This window comes from Camelina sativa, chromosome 10 (assembly GCF_030686135.1).
Source record: "Camelina sativa cultivar CO46 ecotype springtype chromosome 10, ASM3068613v1".
Taxonomy (NCBI): domain Eukaryota; kingdom Viridiplantae; phylum Streptophyta; class Magnoliopsida; order Brassicales; family Brassicaceae; genus Camelina; species Camelina sativa.
The window spans coordinates 22,812,259-22,832,039 of record NC_141889.1 but is presented as its reverse complement, the minus strand read 5'-3'; the positions used below and the strand labels follow the sequence as shown (position 1 = coordinate 22,832,039).

Genomic DNA, 19,781 nt, shown 5'->3' with positions numbered 1-19,781 from the left:
ACACACACGAAGGTGAACTCTCTTTTTTTACTCTTTATGTCTACTTAAGGGACTCTTCTCTATATCTTGATTCACGTTGCGTTTATGATATATTGGTATGGTTTCTTCGGGAGACGACATCTATGACATGGCAAGATCTTAACTGACTTTTTAACCTGGCACTAGAACTACTAGATCATTGTTCACCAGGACATGTGATAGTAATTATGGAAAGAAGCCTCTCCAAACCTCCATCACTTCGTCGCTGCTTTTGCATTATGGTCTAGCCCGTCTAGGGTAGTGGTACCATGTTGTCGGGGCACAGCCTGAATACGAAAGACCTTGTCGTGCAACGGAAAGATATGGAAAAAATGAATTGGGAAGACCTGTCATATGGAAATAGTCTCCCGGTGAAAGCTCACAAGTTGTGAGTAGGATCCACCACAACTTAAGCTTGACAAGATTTGTGTGGGTAGCCAGCCCCCAAGCCCAACGCCATATATTATAGTTGATGCTTATATTATAGTTGATGCCGAGATAAATAATAGTATTCCTCCGTCCGCCCTATATATATATCAAAAACAACACCGGATATAATCAAACTCACGTATCAGTTAAAACTGATATTATATATCTTATTATACTATAAAATTTGGTTTTTCACTATAATATTATATGATACACTACCTATTTTTTTTTGACACAACCGGCCAGACCTAAAGCATGCATCAAGTAGTTATTATGTATTTTGGGCATCATATTCATTGGAGACCTATGTAGTGACAGTGTAGTAGGTTCGGATCGTGTGAAGGTGTTATTGTGTATTTGTGTTTTCCTTTCCTTAAGATATGTTCTTGTTAAGGGGTTTATTTTTAGTTTTGATTTAGACACCAAAAAATAAATCAAAATTGTTGGTAAAATTTGAACTAATTCATTAAATTTGTTGATTAAAAAAAATACCTGCATAATATTAATAAAAATTGTTGGTAAATCATTAAGTAACCTAAGACGTTTAGATTCCCCTAAATTGATCGTACACACATATTACCCATTTCTTTCATCGTTTGACCAAAAACAAAAATAAAGCAAATTCACAAAAGTCGCCTTTTTTTCTTAAAGCGTCCTCTGCATCCATTTCATATGAAACTCACAGATCCCTCAAGCATTCATTGACATTATCATGAAGCTTTCGTTCCAAAACTTCTCCACAGATGTTACCCATCAAATGATAAAACGCCATAAGCTCTGATAGTTGCTCAATGTTCATCTTGTTCATCATGTTCCTAGCCATTCTCTGCTTGTCCTCGTCCACTTTCAACTTTTTCATGTAAGATCCTCCGTTCCTCACCGTCGCTCCCATCTCCTTTAGCCTCATCTCTTGCTCCGCGCTTAGTGCCGTGTTTGACTACGTACAAGTCACACCATACACAAAATAACCAACTTAGCAAACATAGACAACATTTCGACCATGATAAAAGTCCCACATGCATGTTTGTTTCCCGCAAGGCAAAATCAGAACCGGCATAAAATGGGCTGATCTGGTCCGAGTCTCTTTGGCCCATCACAACAAATGAATGCTATATTTATATAACTATTATTAAGTGACCCTTAAGGACAGCGAAAGGCCAAGCAAGTTTCTAAACCATTTCTGCCTCTTGCAAACAAGATTATGTAAAGTTGAGTAGAGAGATTTAGTGATATTTTACCTCAAGAAACTCGGCTCCGACTTCGAGTTCCGATACTTTTGATGGGTTCTTACCAGGTTCTCCTCTAACGTACATACACTTTGCAAGTGAGAAACTCCGAACCAGTATCTTTCTTTTATTCTCCATTTCTCTGTCAAGCTTCAATGTCTTTGGAACTGACATTGAACTGTTCAGCTTCTTCTGATACGCAATCACAGCCTTTGAAAACTCCTGCAAGTTTCATCAAAACCACATCAAAACTCAAGTTCACAACTTCTTTATAGTTGCAAATGTAACTAAACTATCTTCAAGAACACACACACGAACCTGATATGCAGCAGGACAACCAGGATAATCAAACTCATCAAGATCATGATGTCTCATTCTCTCAGGATGAAACTGCAAACCCATTATGAACTTCCCTTCTTCAGGATTATAAGCATCAGGATCATAAAACCCTTCCATCAACCCATCAGAAGCAAACGCCATTGGCACAAACCTCTGTGCCAATCTCTTAACACCTTGATGGTGGTAACTATTAACCAAAATCTCCATATTATCACCATCCAACGAATCTTTAAACCAAGAATGAAGTGGACTGTTCTCAACAATCCTCACAACATGTCTATGTCCATCATAGTTATCATAATCAATATGCTTCGTTCTACGTTCTTCAGGTAACTTATTCGTTAGCTCTTTCTCTAAGTCTAAATAAAGAGTCCCACCACAAGCAACATTCAGAATCTGCCAAAAAAAAAAAAAAAAACATCTCACCATTAACATTTGTCTGTTACAAACCTCTAAAGACAAAAAAGACAACATTAACTTACTTGTGATCCTCTGCAGATTCCTAAGTAAGGAATGTTCTGTTCAAGACAAAGCTTAGCAAGACCTAACTCAATAGAATCTTTCTCTTTGTCAATAGATGTATCACTCGCATGTGTTTCCCTAATCTCTTGAAGCTCCTCTGGTGAAAGAGAAGATATCTCAGATTCGTAAAGAGAAGGATCAATATCTTCTCCTTCACATAAAAGAACACCATGTATTGGTTTAAAGCTCTCAAGCAACATGTGAACACCAGTGACTCGTGGTACAATCACTGGTACACATCCGTAACGTACTATCAAATCAAGATGGTACTCACCTGAAAACAAAACACAAAAAAACAAATCAAAATCAAAAACAAAACCATAAAAATAAACAGAACCCCATATGCATAACATTAAAACGTTTCGATTTTTAAATGAAAAAAATTAGAACCCATATCACAAACATTATAAAGTTTTGAATTTTTAATATCAAAAACAGAGCCATGCATGATAAAAAGCAAAAAAAAAAAAAAAAAAACAGAGCAAAAAAGGTTCGAACCAACGAAATCGACGAATTTGTTTTTACGAACGGTGCGTCTGGAGACGACGAGGACACGAGGGAGGATTTGAGAGAGATCGTTCACCTTTGGATCCATCTCTATTGTTCCCATTTTAAAAAAAAATTAACCCAGAAAATGGAAAAAAAATGAAAAATTAGTTTTATGTGTTCGTTCGTAAGATCGGATGTGACGTGAGATTGAAACAGAGGAGAGTTCTCGTGATAGAGAGAGATAGAGAGGAAGCAAAAAGGCTAATTTATAGTGAAAAAATAAAAGCCGACTTGGATTATCTTATTTATTAACGATTTTTTACAAGTTTATAAAAATTGTTTTTACAGTTTTTTTTTGTTTTAGTCGTTGCATTGGAGCAATACAGAAAGAAACAGGTCTTATTAAGTTTGCTGACTATATTGGAATTTGGAAATGGATAAATCAATTTTGGATTTTTTTTTTAATTAATTTTTAAAATGAAATGAGTTAATGAGGAAATGAATCGAATTCAAATACGTTGTGTCTGGTTAACAACTTCCTCAGATCAAATCTAAATATTTTTGAGTGGCCCTATGTAATTAATTTTTATCTGGCCCACTTTAGTAATTAATAAAAAAATATTTTGCTTAATTTGCTTTGTGGAATATGCATAAGATAAGGTAATTAAAGATTTATTACTTAATAGAGAATATACCTTGTATACAAAAAATAGGATGAAATTCTTGATAAGATTGCCACATTTTCATGTGTATTTATTTCATTTTTTTTTCTAATCAAAACTTGTTTATAAATTTAAAATATAATGACGAATTTTCTTTTTCTTTTTGCATATTAATATCAGTCTACTAATTAAAATAGCTTTCTAATGGTGGTTTAGAGAATTTTAATAACTTCATTATTAAATAAAGAATTATTTTGTTTTCAAGAAAACACAGCTACAGATTTTTGTAAAGTGTAATCTATTAATTTGTGTCAGCAAAGGTTTTAAGACACGTGGTGTGGGAAGGCTGCTTCTATGGTCCGCCTCATCGCTGACGTATCAACATCTACGTAAGATTACTAGTATCAAATAAAATGCAACAAGGATTCAGGCTATTTATGTAAAATAAATAAAATAATACTAAAAAAAATACTATCAAAGTAATTCAACTTTTGACATCTTTGTATCTCAAATTCACTCTCATGAAATCAAAAAATGAAAGTTCACTATCATGATTTTCTTATTTTATAACAAAATGTAAAAAAAAATGATACATATATGTTTATTCAAAAACAACCATTTTCGTTGATATTAAATACATTATACATGAATATGAGTATGACGATTCAAAGTTACGTTAAACCGACTAAGTTAACGAACATGTACATTGATTCATAGATCTCCAATTCAAAGAATACATAAAAGCATTGATTCGGAGTTTGGACCATACAAAGGATCTTCTTGACATATATTGACCATGACGGACACTTTCGACTTAATCAAAGGATGTCAAGGACGGAAGGGCCCATGCAATATTGATAGACTCCTGGCAAGGAATCTGCTTCCCAAAAACACACTCGCAGGGTTTTGAAGTTGTACGGACGGAAAGATGATGAACAATGGTTCGAAGATGAAACAAAAGATCGACAAAGAAGGTGAAAGGGTTGAAATGATGCAGCGGATGAAAAGGGGATTGAAATGAACTTCCAAGAGAGATGGAAATCTCCGAGACTTCAGGCTCGAATTCAACTTAGATATTACACACTAAGAAGAAGACAAGTTGAGAAGATATTACACACTTCTCAGATCAAACAAGTAGAAAAGAAATTTTGATTAAAATGTTTGATGAGTTACAAATGAGAGATACATGGTGCTTAAATAGAAAAGAGGGAACGAAAGAGAAGAGTCTAGAAGGAGAAGAGGTCGAGCACATGCAAGAGTCCACACTCATGCAAGCTCATGCACAAAGTCTTGGAAATTACAAAACAATAAATGCAAAGAGATAGAAAGAAAATGGACCAAGGCTTTGTAATGGACCTTGGACCACGACTTGGGCTGGCAAAGGGGCTTGAAAATGTTACTTAGGCCTCATTAAAAACCTTGTCAAGAAAACCCAATGGGACAAAACTTGACCAAGGGAAAAAGAGCACCAAAGCAACATTTTACCCTTTACCGAGCACCTTAAGCTGTAAGCAATGTCATAGTGGTTTGAGCTACGTCTTCTTGGTTCTTTTTCAGCTCCTTGAGTAGTCTTTGGATGGCTTGGTTGAACCTCTTGGATTTGGACCTTGTTAGCGGACCCGCCGGAATGATCAATGCCTCCTCCAGTACAAGCTGCTCCTTTGATGCTTCCGCTGGTACAAGCTGCTCCTCCGGTGCTTCCTCTGGTCCAAGCTGCTCCTCCGGTGCTTCCTCTGGTTCAAGCTGCTCCTCAGGTTCGTGCTGTTTGGTTGAGCTGGCCATGGTTTCATCATCCTCTCCCACTTGAAAAGGATTTGACCTCAAATCCGAATTATCTGCAAAATAAGGAACAAGATCAGAAACATTGAAACTACCACTAACTTTGTACTTACCTTGGAGGTCGAGTTGGTAGGCATTGTTGTTGATCCATTTGTGCACTTTGAATGGTCCATCAATTCTTGGCATTAATTTGGACTCCTTTTCAGCTGGAAATTGTTTACTCGTCAAGTGTACCATTAGTTGTTCCCCAACCCAAAGATCATCCTAAAACAACCATTGGATTTATGATCATGCATCAAAATATCTCTAATTCCGGTCCTTGCAAAGACTCTGGATGAAAGAATTGCTAAATCTGGAGGCTCCTCTTTTGTACCTGCAAAATTGTCAATACCTTTGGCAAAGATCAAGTGCGTCATTATAGTCATGGTACAATTCTGAGCTTGGTACAAATCACTATCCTTGTCATGTTCTGAATTTTTGTTGAATAAACCTAACCTTTTCCCATGGTTTTCTGAATGTAAAAAACTGATAATCAAAGCTCTGGAATCATGAGAAACAAATTGGGTTAAGGAATTACTTAGCTGGATAGTGCCTTGGATATTATTGATGCTCATCATGGTTAATGGAAGTGGATCTGGGGGTTCTTCTTGGATCAGTATGAAGCTGCTGACATCTTGGTGCTCATCTTGATCCAAATCAGGTGGTTTGAATCGTTTATCTCCCACTTTCTTTTCAATTTTGATTATGCGCTTCTTGACCACTCTAAAATCTGTATTTGGCTCTTTTGACAAAGACAAGCGAATCATATCCGGGTGATCTTGGATAAGAGAGTCCTTGAGAATAAAAATACTTATCTTAAGATTGTTGGATATGAGCACACGTATTGCATCAGGTGGTTCATCTTTGAGCATTGAGAAAGCTTTGACTATTTTTCCATGCTCCGCAAGATCTCCTACATCAAAAGGAAAAAGTTTAGGTACATAAGAAAAGTTTAAACAGATATTCATGTAATTGTTATCAAAATAGAGTTTTAGATTGGAGCATCCTTGGGCGATCGAAGTTGTTTTCCGGAGATACTTCCAGCTTCTAACTCCAAAATGATAAATCATCTGTTGGCACATATCTGGTGGTTTCTCCTTTATTTTAACAGAACATCTTTCTTCTCCAAAGTAATTTTGCTTCTTCATGTAACCTGTTCCTTTCTTAGCAATCATGGGAAAGAGCAAGTGCATTATACTTGAAATAGAGAAATCAAAAACATGATCTTTCACAATTGGTTTGCAAAACTCAATGAACGGTTTAGAATCACACAACTTTTTGTCAAGCAAAAGTCTCATGTCAGAAAAAGGTTTTACCATTACATGCTCAGTTTTAGTTCCAAACGGCTCAATCACAATGCTACTCAAAGAAACTCTCAAAGAAGAGTTAAATTGAAGAAACTTTTCAAATAACAACCCTTTTGGCTTAAAGAACTCTTTAAAAGCAAATGTTTCAAAACTTGGAATCATTTTGTTAAAAACAGATTTTGAAACACAAAATTCTTTCACATTTTCTAAACCAAAACGCTTTTCATCTTGAGCATAAAGTATCACAAAATAATTAGGATCTGTCCTAACCAAATCAATTTCCTTACAGTGCTTTCTTGGATAGCCGCAAAGATATGGCATAGGGACTGTGTTTGGCACAATGTTTATCTGCTCCAAATCACTAATCAATGGCAAACTCATTTGTGTTGATTCAAGTGATTCTTCTTCCTGGTCCTGTAAAAAGGAAATAATGCTACTCGGTTGCTCCGGTTCAAACTTGGTTAGTTTTTCAAGCACAAAATCAGATTGTATAAAAGAAAGATCACACTTAGCTTGAGATAGAGTTATAGGTCCAGTTGGTATAGCAACATCATCCTCATCAATGAACTGTCTCTCCTTGGCTTCTTCTCCAAGCTGTTTCTCCTTGGGTCTGGGCTGATCCTTTCTTTCAAATTCATTATTCTCCTTTTCTTGATCTGCTTGCTTCCATTGTCCTCCATTAGAATCTGTACCTATCTCAACACTTTTGGGCAAAGACAAGTGCATCATACAAGAATTGGAATTTTCTAAACTTTGAACAGTTATTTCCTTGGATTTTGAAAGTGTAGAAGACTTACATTGCTTCGGTTCACTACATGATTCAAGCGATGGCTCTAGACTTTGCTCTTGAACGATAATCTGTTCAGGGACCTTCTTTGGTTGAGATGTTGACTTAGTATCCATCTTTTCAAATTTAATGTACTCGGTTAATGCCTCAAGAAGATCTGATTGCGCCTTAGCCTCCACATATGTTGGGTTTTTCTTTTGGTCTGGTACTTTGACGGATTTCTTTTCAGGAACTGCTTGGATTGTGACATTGGCTTGGGCAGCACGGTGTAGCGCTTGTGGAGCATACTTGTTCCTTAGAAGCTTCTTAAGATCTCTCCACATTGTGATATTTGGCTCCTTGTAATACCAACGGTCATCAACTTCTTGCAACCACCATTTGTAAGCGTCTCCTGTGAGTTGGGTAAGTGCAAAAGCTAATTTCTCATTTCCTGGGATATCCTTGTAGTAAAACCAATCCTCCATGTGTTTCTCCCATTCAAGGTAATCTCCTTTTCCTGCAAATTTATAGAGTTTATGAGCTAAAGAGATTTTAGAATGAATCACAGATTTAGATTTGGGAGTATGAGAGGTTTTCTGTAATCTGCTCCAGGTTGATCTAGATGTGTCATCTGGTGGCTTGGGTTTAAGATCCTGGTGTTGCCTTTGACGCTGATTTGCTTCCGGGTTGGTTTGATTCAAGTGTAGAGCGCCAAATCTTGCATCAAGCATGGTCGTGACAGTCTTAAGAATCCTCCTTTCAAGAATGGATGTAGATGACTCTTTCTCTTCCGACGTCACCATGGTACCTGCAAAGAAAACAAAGATCCACCAGTAAATAGTTCTAAAAACGCGTAAATGAAAACAGATCTGGGAAAATTATGAAAACGAGTCCAACAATTCTCAAATCAATTTTCAAAAATACTAGACTTGTTCCTGGTTCCAAAACAGTTGAGTTTGTAATTTTGGAACGAGTAAAACATTTTATAAAACTCTTGTAAGACGAAGCGACAGATCTGAAAATAAGAGAAAAGTGACGATTGGAATTCAAAACCTGATTGCAGAGCGGTTGCTCTGATACCACATGATAGACTCCTGGCAAGGAATCTGCTTCCCAAGAACACACTCGCAGGGTTTTGAAGTTGAACAGACGGAAAGATGATGATCAATGGTTCGAAGATGAAACAAAAGATTGACGAAGAAGGTGAAAGGGTTGAAATGATGCAGCAGATGAAAAGGGGATTGAAATGAACTTCCAAGAGAGATGGAAATATCCTAGACTTCAGGCTCGAATTCAACTTAGATATTACACACTAAGAAGAAGACAAGTTGAGAAGATATTACACACTTCTCAGATCAAACAAGTAGAAAAGAAGTTTTGATTAAAATGTTTGATGAGTTACAAATGAGAGATACATGGTGCTTAAATAGAAAAGAGGGAACGAAAGAGAAGAGTCTAGAAGGAGAAGAGGTCGAGCACATGCAAGAGTCCACACTCATGCAAGCTCATGCACAAAGTCTTGGAAATTACAAAACAATAAATGCAAAGAGATAGAAAGAAAATGGACCAAGGCTTTGTAATGGACCTTGGACCACGACTTGGGCTGGCAAAGGGGCTTGAAAATGTTACTTAGGCCTCATTAAAAACCTTGTCAAGAAAACCCAATGGGACAAAACTTGACCAAGGGAAAAAGAGCACCAAAGCAACATTTTACCCTTTACCGAGCACCTTAAGCTGTAAGCAATGTCATAGTGGTTTGAGCTACGTCTTCTTGGTTCTTTTTCAGCTCCTTGAGTAGTCTTTGGATGGCTTGGTTGAACCTCTTGGATTTGGACCTTGTTAGCGGACCCGCCGGAATGATCAATGCCTCCTCCAGTACAAGCTGCTCCTTTGATGCTTCCGCTGGTACAAGCTGCTCCTCCGGTGCTTCCTCTGGTCCAAGCTGCTCCTCCGGTGCTTCCTCTGGTTCAAGCTGCTCCTCAGGTTCGTGCTGTTTGGTTGAGCTGGCCATGGTTTCATCAAATATTGTGTCTGCGTTTCCGTCAAAATTGATTTTAAGTTTCTAAGATAATAATATAAACTAGGTAACAATCTGTAAGTGTAGAGTAAAATAATTATTAAACTAAATTTTAAACCGCGGTACACCCGAGGATATATAATTTATTATAATTTATATTTTATGTTGTATTTATTTATTTAATATTAAATGTTTTGTAAAGAGAGGAATAACTAAATTTTATAATTGTTGTGCGGCTAAATATTTATATTATTTTTAATCCGTAATACACGTCATGGTCATTTGTTTGTTATATTTAGTTTTTTTTATTTAGTATATGAGATTCTATTTTGATTTTTAATTATTATAACAAAAAATAAGATCCATCAATAATTATACGCTGTGATTAAGTCACATTTTCATAATGATTTAGTTATTTTATATAATCTTAGTTAAATCAACTTGAATTTATGTCAAATATTCTAATATTAGTAGTGTTGATAAATAATTAAATGAGAACTTAATCCGTGTTAACACAAATTTAATAATATTTTATTAATTTTCAACTTGTTCTCTTTATAACTCATCTACTATATAACCACATTATATAGTATTTTAGAATTTTTTAATTTTACATATTCGTAATAATTAAAATTTTTATTAAGTTTATATATGTTAACTATAATATTTAAATAATTTTCAATCGAAGTTTTTTTTACGTTAAAAATTAAAGCTCACAGATTTTGGAAAACAAAATGGGAATCAAATTGTTTTTTTCTTTTTTTACGAAGGATTCAGATATAGGATATTTTCAAAACACAACATATTGTATGGTTAAATATATGATAGTTTCTCTTTTCATATTGATTGTTATTATTTTTTTAATTTAAATAAAATGTAAAATATTTAGGAAACAAAATCTGGAGTAATGTTAGTTTTGGAAAAATTTTAGGGGTTAATGTTGTAAATAACTTTTTAAATAAACAAAACTAAAAAAGCATAACACAAAATGTAAACTAGAAATTAAATATAATCTTATTTACAAAATCTATTCTATTTATAGATAAAAATCTTATTTGGATCCCAAAATTTGTTTGTTTAGTATATAATTTTTAGTTTTGTTTGAATATGTAATTAAGGGTTACAATTAAGTTAAAATCTAATATAAGAATTCAATTTTGGGTGTTCTTGACTTTTATGAAAAATACAATAATATGTACATATAAATATTATAAAAAGTTGAAAGAAAAATAAAAAAATAATAACTCGAACTCTCTCACTATAATACATCAGCTTTTTTAGAGAATGTTTTTCTATTAATATACAAGAGATGTTTTTCAACCGGTCAAATTATCGTTCAACAAGAGGGTGTGGACCTTAGTGTCTGCGTTTCCCATTTACAATAATTATAAAAAGCTTTAAAATCGACTTTAGGTACCCATATTATTATCCAACTCCATTTTATAAAGAAATTGTTAATTTTTGTATTGAAAAGGTACGTGAGAAGCCTTAGACCCAATTTTTCATCGAGAACCCACACACTTTGAAGTTAAATTGAAACAAAAATAAAGTAGTCCTAGTAAGAAGTCCAAATCAGATAAATGCCCAAAATAGGTAGCCCAATGTCATGGAGATGTGGAAAGTCATTCATTATACATCTTGTTGACACTCTTGGAGTAATAGTTTTGTAAATTAAACCATTTTGCATTGTTTGACAAAAAAAAAAAAAAAAAAAACTTGCAAGCTCCATGTAATAGTTTGAATAAATAAATTACCTATAATACATGGTCTTTAGCCAGTATTAATCAACTTCACACATAAATTACATAGCCCTAGTGGTAAAGAAAAGAAATGTAACAAATTATATGATCTAAATGCAAGAATAAGTGTGTAACTAATGAGAAACTAGAACTGAAAGTTAAAGACAACCTACTATTTATTTTACGAAATACAGAGATATCAAATTTATTTTCACTGATAAAAAATTATTATTCTCTATACGATGAAAATAATTTGAAGAATTAATTTTGCTATATTTACCATTTCATGAACACAAAGTAGTGACATGAAGCTTGATATATGATAAAGTACATATTAGCTTAATCATTTTCATTTGTATCCGAGGTTAATAGAACAATATGTATAAATGTGATTATTTTCATTTGTATCACAACTTAAGTAAAAGAATAGCAACGCTTACAACATCTTTGTCTGCGTAATGCTTGATTCCGACCAACAACGCTTCAGATTCCAGACTCCAATTACCACCACGAACGATGAAGAATAAGAAGAACAATATGTATAAATGTGTAGGGAACGAAGCAAACGCCGAATGAAAAGCTGGTCATGTCATCAATTTTAAAACGCAATTGAAAAGTTTAACTGATTTTGGTTAATTGGGTAGATTTATATAGTTTAGGTGGAATTCAATATAATATAAGTCGTGTAGGTGGAATTGGGTAGAGATTGAAAGTACAGGAGAAACCTAGTTGAAACAATATATTATAGGGGGAATGGTGCATGCAGTAAATAAATTTGCAAGACATAGATGAAACAACTACCCCTAGATTTCCAATCCTCACACAGGACATATGGGAAACAATCTCATCAGAATAAAATAATTCCAACGAGACCACTGGCGTAAAAATCGCTCCTTACAAAAATTCCACAAATACAACCAACTTCAGCTTCACAAGCACCTCACATTCGTAGACTCCGATCACCCTCCATCATACTCCTTTGACATCCGACCAGACAAGACACTTGACTCTACCATCCGAGCAAGCTTTTCTTATTCACTTCTCACCAAAAACCATCTCATCTAGTTACTGAGTCGCATAACCAACCATCCTAGCAACCGAGTAACAAGAAAGGTGGGCAAGAATACTTTATTCCGTCCAGCCACGAAACCCATTTCCGATGAACACTTCGATTCGCCCTCTTAGCTTGAACCCTGTAATCCTGACCTATAACTTGGCTCTCCAATCACCATGAACTAACACCATAAGCCATAAAATCTCCTGAAAGGTTCCAACTCGTACTGAGCTTGTTGGCTCACCCAACAATACAATTTACAACAATTCAAACTAGACAAACCTCCATATCAACACTCGAATAAAACACAAACTAACCGTTAGAAACGTAATCCCACTATTGGATAAGGAGTGTGTATTACCACGAGTCCCTTCACCAATATTTGTCCCAATCGAACTAGGTTTGGATCTCCAAACTTCGCATAGAAAGATCCATCTCGGAACAGTTTCTATGGTTCATACTTACCAGATTTTCACAGTTCGAGCGATTCCTTATTCAGGAAATAACGCGCATAACTCCTTCAATTTAACTCCAAATAACAATCCACCAATTGATATGCAATCTTCGCTTGTTGTATATCACGCTGATAACATCACCTTTCCGAACCAATGTCTGATCCGACACTGGCAAGCCTCTAAATTTGGCTCACCACACCGCCTTTATCTCCAACCTTCTTCCACTTTCCTTATCCTCTTCATCTCTGTTCACTCTGGCTCTATTATCCCACCACCAATGAACCTTCCCACAACCATTACATGACTAACCAGACCCACAAGAGGCTTCCCCACCTTTGACACATCTGGTTCTCCCTCTTCTCCGTCCCCTTCTCTCCCTTTCTCTACTTTATGATCTGCTCCTTGATCTATTTATTCACATTTATTTTCTTCTACCGGATGAAGGCAACTTGGTGATAGAGACACATACAATACAATGACGATGATAAGGATCACGACAGCCCTTCCTCCCAACAAGAGCAGCTAGGGATTTCATTATCTCCACGGAGAAGGAGATGCTTACATGTATACATATACATGTGTATCAACACACAACTCACCCCTCACCTCTCACGCGATGCAATAGCTCGCCCTCCTATTCTCCCTTATAGATAATCCATCGCCACTACCTCCTGTGAACCATGTCTCGCAAATTCAACAGCGATGACACACCAACCCAAATCCCTTTCCTCTCCCATCCCCAACCAACCAAGCCATCTCTTCTGACCACAAACTCCTCTCCCTCTCCCCCTCAGCACCACTGAACTTACCCTTTTTTTCTCCTCCATGGTGGCGACGACAGAACGTGGTGAAGAACCCCCTTCCATTGTTCCTTTTTTTTCTAGGAGAAAATTAGGGTTTTTGGTTTGGGTTGGTTTAGCTGCAGTTTAATAAACAAAACTTAATTAAACCATAAAAGCACACAAATTTGAGTTTTGTTTAATAACACCTCATAAACTAACCAGACTTAATCGGTTCCATTCCAATTCTTGAAATAAACTCAAATCATTTATTTTCTCGGGACACGGGCGTTACAATTCTCCCCCACTAATAATAGATTCGTCCTCGAATTTGAAAACATCTCATCCTAACTGAAAAACTTTTTCACCGTCACAATAGTCCATACAACAATCCTGACCACTTTGTCACCACAACCAATCACAAGATTGAAAACCAATAACCTCACGTTTTAGACACTATTTGCTCCCAACTCGTCCACTCTTAGGTTGCAAACTTCGAACCATACTGATCTTACTCTTAGACATCCCTCATTGAATCATACCGTCTCACTCTCATATCGCAATCCTTGAGATCTTGGTACCAGGAAAACTATTCATCCCCTCAGGATAAATAATCATCTCCTCTCCCACATATCCTTAGAGAAAACCAGTCTTATCGTCTATACGCATCTCCCGACCAGATCTACCTCTCGTTGTCCGAGTATGAGATCGCAATATCATACATGTCCACCCATATTTCAGCACTGGAATATCATCTCATCCATGACAACAAACAAGTCAATAATCCTCACTAGTAGCCTTGTCACCAAATCCACAAATAGATCATCTCGGCCTTGAGCAATAACTTGCTGTCCAACCGACAACCTCTATACCGACTCACTTACCGGCTACACCGGTGCTCCTTTGGCCTCACCTTCAGACCCCCTCCTGGTTTGTATACAAACTTTTGACATACCAAAACATGGTACTACGACCACACACTCGTTCCTAATGGAACACAGACCAACCTACACAACCAAAACACGAGGAAAATGGAAAACTTGCATTTAGGGAAACTTCATCAAGACTACTAAACACAAGATAACTTTCCGCTTAACATTTGTTCACAGAGAAGTATCCCTACGAGCGTAATAAAATAGACAAGTACCATACATATGCATATTCCAACTCACTGTGTCGAACGCTTTGCGAGCCGCCAACTTAAGCCTCTTTACAAGCTTACCAAATCCTCGAATCTATCAATACCGACCATCAGTCAAGGATCTCCCATGCATCCAACTCTATGGCGTACATATCCTCTGACTAAAATATGAGGACTCTATCTGGCCAATAACCTGTGTCTCTAATAGTCAATTACTCTCAACTCATGCATCTCTCTCGCTCTAAGGTCTCAGCCTTTGAGTCTTACCGACTTGCCATCGAGCCTTAGTCTTCAAGCTACGGTATCCAGAAAGTCTCATCTTGCTCTAGGGTTTCCACCCTACAGTGCACCTTCGAATCGTCACCCGTAGTCAATATACCATTTAAGCTCTAAGATCACAAAGTCCTTCAAGCTCAATGGTACTCAGGAACCTATATGTCCCCTCATGAGTTGTTCGATATCTCATATCTATAGATTTATAATACTGAGCTCGCCCGAGTATCACGCTGACCAGAACTACCTCTATGGCTCGCTTAGAAATATCGCAATGTCCTACGGTCAAACATGGTTTGTGCAGAAACATCACAATGTCTTACGACCAAACATGGATCTAGCAGAGACGTCGCAATGTTCTACGGCCAAAAATCGCCACAAGGGCCGCCACTAAGGCCACAAAAACATAACAAAGATCACACAAATGTCCCCCATGAACGCCACAAAGACTACACAACTGCCCCACAAGAATGCCACTAAGGCCACTACTAGGTTATCCATCGTCTCCAGACCGCCACCACATATCCATGTCATCAAGACCGCCACCAAGGTATCCAGCGTCTATAGACTCCCCCTCTCCGGTATCCAGCGTCTGAGACACGCCACAAAAGCCACACACAAAACCACCAAGGCCACACTACTAAGGTAACAAAATATCACCAAAACAAAACACATCTTGAAGGACCGCCATAAAGGCACACAAAAATCTCGAAAGGCCGCCACAAAGACCACACAAAAGTCTCGAAAGGTTGCCCCAAAAGCCACAAAAATGTCTCGCAAGACCGCCACAAAGGGCATGTAACAAACAACCCCTGCCACTTAGGCTATTTACCCATGAACTTTCCAAAAAAACAAAAGTTCTAATTCCTACATAAAACTTTCCATTTTTTAGAACCACGTCACCAAATTTGAGATTGAACCGTCTCAACCTCATGTACCTCATGTACAACATCACCATGTCATACTTGCACTCAAAACATACCAACCGTCTGACAGTGTAAGAACTAACAATCTGAAAAACAAAATAATGATTTCTCTTAAACTCTTTTTTGATTAATAGAAAATCTGTTTACAAGTTTGTTCTAAACAATTTTTTTATCTCTCAAAACTCTTTAAAGAAACCTTACGCTCTCTCTAAGTTCTTAGCTCTTATCTTTTCTCTAAGACCAAAACTTAATAGCTAGGTTAATTTTTTCTTGTTTGTGCTAAAGCTTACACATAGCTTTTATTCCTTATTCTAATCCTAATGAGAATTGGACAATTTCCCTTTTCCTTTTAGTTTAGGAAATTCTCCTCTTTCTTCATGTTTACATTCCTATTGTAAACATGAAACTCTTCAACCTTCTAGAAGCTTCATATGCCTTCCAATCCTTTGTAAAACTTCTGGCTTGTTAATTGCCGAGATAAACCACCTGGTGCTATGTTCTTGTATCAATACTCTGTTCTTCTGAAGTAGTTCATCCTTTTGAACAAACGTTGCATCTTCAATCTCCCTCTTTTTTAACTTTGTGCTTCACAAGCATCTGCTTATCAAAACTCATGAACACACTCAAAATAACTTCAAGACTTCCTCTTTAAAAGTTCCAAACGAAAAGTCATGTTTGCAAAATACACAAAATGAAATCAAAATAGTCTGCAACAAGCTTGCAGAAATAAAAGCTAGTTCCTTTTGAAATTTCAATCTGTTTTACTGCTCCCCTAGAATCTCTGAACTCTACTGCTCCCCCAGAAACTCTGAATCTCTGAATTCTTCTCTCCCTGCTTGTGAACACAATAGTAAAAAAAAAAAGTCAAAGCATCTTGGATAAAGGATGACTCTGAATCAACCTTTGAACAACATCAATGAGTCTTCGGAGTGCTTAAGCAGTATCGACCAAAGCTCCATATGAACTCTCCTCATCACTTGACCAAACTGTGGCACACGAATGCTACCCAACTGAATTACCTCAGATGTCGAAGAAGAACCCTCCTCTGTTTGTCTTCGAATCGATGTAGAGTCTTAATTCTCAAAAAGCAAATTGTACTTATCCGCATAAGCACGCCCAGTTCTCACATCTTTAGTGTAAAACTCAACAACCACTTCTTTTTCTCCAGCTAACCACTCAAGCGGACCTTCTTGAAACTTAAGTGTTTCGAAAATTGTTCTAGGAAATATGACACACCAAGTAGCATGATTCCAACTCATATCCATAATTTGATCATAAACAAGTTGTCCTAGATCAAACCGAATTCTTTGAACAATCTTATACACAATTTGAGCACGTTTGACTGAAGCATGATTCCTATGAACAGAAGGAACCCAATTGTAACCCGCCAGCATCAAAAGAGCTGCAACTTCTCCAGGTAGATCCCTAACTTTCAATTGCTTCCAAGGCAACCTGTCTCGGCCACTCAGAACTTCAGCAAGTTCATCTTTACTCAGCTTATCTACAACTGCATCGGCTTCCTTCTCAACTTGAGACAATGATTCAAGATTAAACGCCTCATTAATCATGTTAGGAGAAAACTCATACCAGTGACCTCTAACAAACACTTGAATTCCATCCCTAGCTTTCTCTTTTGGCAAATTAGCAAGAAACTCACAAACCACCTCTTTGACATACACAGACAGATCTTGTATCGAGTAATGCAACCCTATATCCATAACTTTACCAATAATCCCAAATTCATCCGGTTGAGAAAAATCCATTTGTCTTTCTTTTGTAAATTTCCTTGAATAGAATTGAGAATACTTTGCTTGAGCAGCTTTTGATACAAACACATCAGACCGAAAATCTCCCTTTGCACGAACACTCTTGCTGCCCGATCCTGAAGATTTCGACCGCTTAGTCTTAGGAGTAGACCCTTGTTCCATCGTTCTCCGTTTTACTGTATGACGCTCAAGTTGCTCTTGCACAGAGATTTCCTCAAATCCGAACTTTTCAGCATCTGAAGCAATTCATTTATCCTTATCTTCACCCAGAACCTCTTCATCCTCACCGACAGAGATTTCGTCATCGTTAATAGCTTGTACCGATTTCTCCCTTGAGAATTCTTCATCTCTCACCGAAAAGGATTGATCGTCCTCATCACCACTCGATTCATCGACCAGATGAGGTCGATGAGAAACACCATCATCTCGAGTTATCTTTGATTTCCTTCCCCCTTTCACCAACCCTTGTCGAGTCACTCTCACCATCCTTTCTTTGTTTTTTTTTTTTAGCCGCCGATACACCCAAAGCTATTAACCACAAGATTTATTCTTTTCCGATACAACCAAAGCCATCACCCATCATATCTTAAAAATAAAATATTAAAACCCAATCAAGCCAAAAATTAAACCGGTTTAAATAAAATATTGATTCACTCAATCTTGAAACCCAAAAAAAACATCCTCCACTAGTATTTTTCCGATCAGTCACACTCCCTGCATAATCAGCATCACAATATCCAACTAAACCCTGATTCGAACCTTTAGAATACCAAATCGCAAAATCAACAGTTCCTTTCACATACTTAATAATCCGCTTGACTGCTTCTAGGTGTGATTGTTTTGTATTCGACTGATATCTAGCATACATTCCAACACTGAAACTTAAATCAGGTCTACTAGCAGTGAGATATAACAAACTACCAATCATCCCTCTGTATTGCTTAACATCCACTTCCTTTCCATCAACATCTTTTGACAATTTTAGTGAAGTGCTCATAGGTATCTTGACTTCTTTACACTTATCCATCTGAAATTTCTTAAGAAGCTGTCTAGCATAAGTATTTTGTGAAATAAAAATTCCTTGATCAGACTGAGTAATCTGCAATCCAAGAAAGTATTTGAGTTCACCAACCATACTCATTTCAAACTCTTGTATCATACTATCCACAAAACCATCCACCAGCTTCTTAGATGTACTACCAAAAATAATGTCATGAACATAAATTTGAACCATCATGATATCATCATTTTGTTCTAAGACAAACAAGGGAATACTTGGAGCTTGTTTTACCCCATAAAGAGCTTTCTTTAATTTATAAACATAATCTGGTTTAACTGGATCCTCAAACCCCTTGGGTTGTTCAACATAAACTTCCTCCTGCAAAATCCCATTCAAGAAAGCACTTTTGACATCCATCTGGAATACTTTGAAGTTTAGAATGCAAGCCATCCCTAGAAACAGTCTAATCGACTCAAGTCTTGCTATTGGTGCAAAAGTTTCTTTGAAATCCACTCCTTCAATCTGTGTATACCCTTGTGCTACCAATCTAGCCTTATTGCGAACTACAACACCACTTTCATCAATCTTATTCTTAAAAATCCATTTGGTACCAATAATATTTACATCTATTGGTCTCCGAACCAGCTCCCATACATCATTACGCTCAAACTGTTCACGTTCTTTTTCCATGGCAATAATCCAAAAATCATCTTGAACAGCTTCTACATGATTATTTGGTTCAATCATTGACACAAAACACTCATAAAACACTGTCTCCAGAGTTGTCAAGTAACTTGTCATCTTTTTGAAGTCTATTTTAACTCCTCTAGTCTTCATCTTTTCATTCAAATCTCCAATGACATCAGATGCTGAGTGATTTTTATAAACAAGTTGAAACACTTCTGGCTGTGAAACAGAAAACTCTACTTCACACTCATCTTTACGTTTTCCCGTAGTAGTTACTAGTTCTGTGTCACTGTCTGAACCATCATTGTTTTCCACTGAACCAGACCTATCATCAAACACTACATTCACTGACTCCATAATAAGACTAG

At 36.7% G+C, this 19,781-nt stretch overlaps 2 protein-coding genes across 2 annotated transcripts; both read right to left on the bottom strand.

Moving 5' to 3' along the window:
* Positions 1 to 890: 890 nt before the first annotated feature.
* On the bottom strand, positions 891 to 3,465 carry LOC104719484 (putative glutamine amidotransferase GAT1_2.1). The gene is made up of 5 exons (XM_010437418.3): positions 3,033 to 3,465; positions 2,495 to 2,808; positions 1,992 to 2,408; positions 1,686 to 1,895; positions 891 to 1,384 (listed from the first exon to the last, which is right to left on the bottom strand). Exons 1-5 carry the CDS (start codon positions 3,142 to 3,144, stop codon positions 1,127 to 1,129), a joined length of 1,311 nt encoding a protein of 436 aa, XP_010435720.1. The 5' UTR covers positions 3,145 to 3,465; the 3' UTR covers positions 891 to 1,126.
* Positions 3,466 to 4,266: 801 nt separating this feature from the next.
* On the bottom strand, positions 4,267 to 8,965 carry LOC147937205 (uncharacterized). The gene has a single exon (XM_087469816.1). The coding sequence runs from the start codon at positions 8,377 to 8,379 to the stop codon at positions 5,701 to 5,703; it is 2,679 nt and encodes an 892-aa protein (XP_087325942.1). The 5' UTR covers positions 8,380 to 8,965; the 3' UTR covers positions 4,267 to 5,700.
* Between the last annotated feature and the right edge of the window lie 10,816 nt (positions 8,966 to 19,781).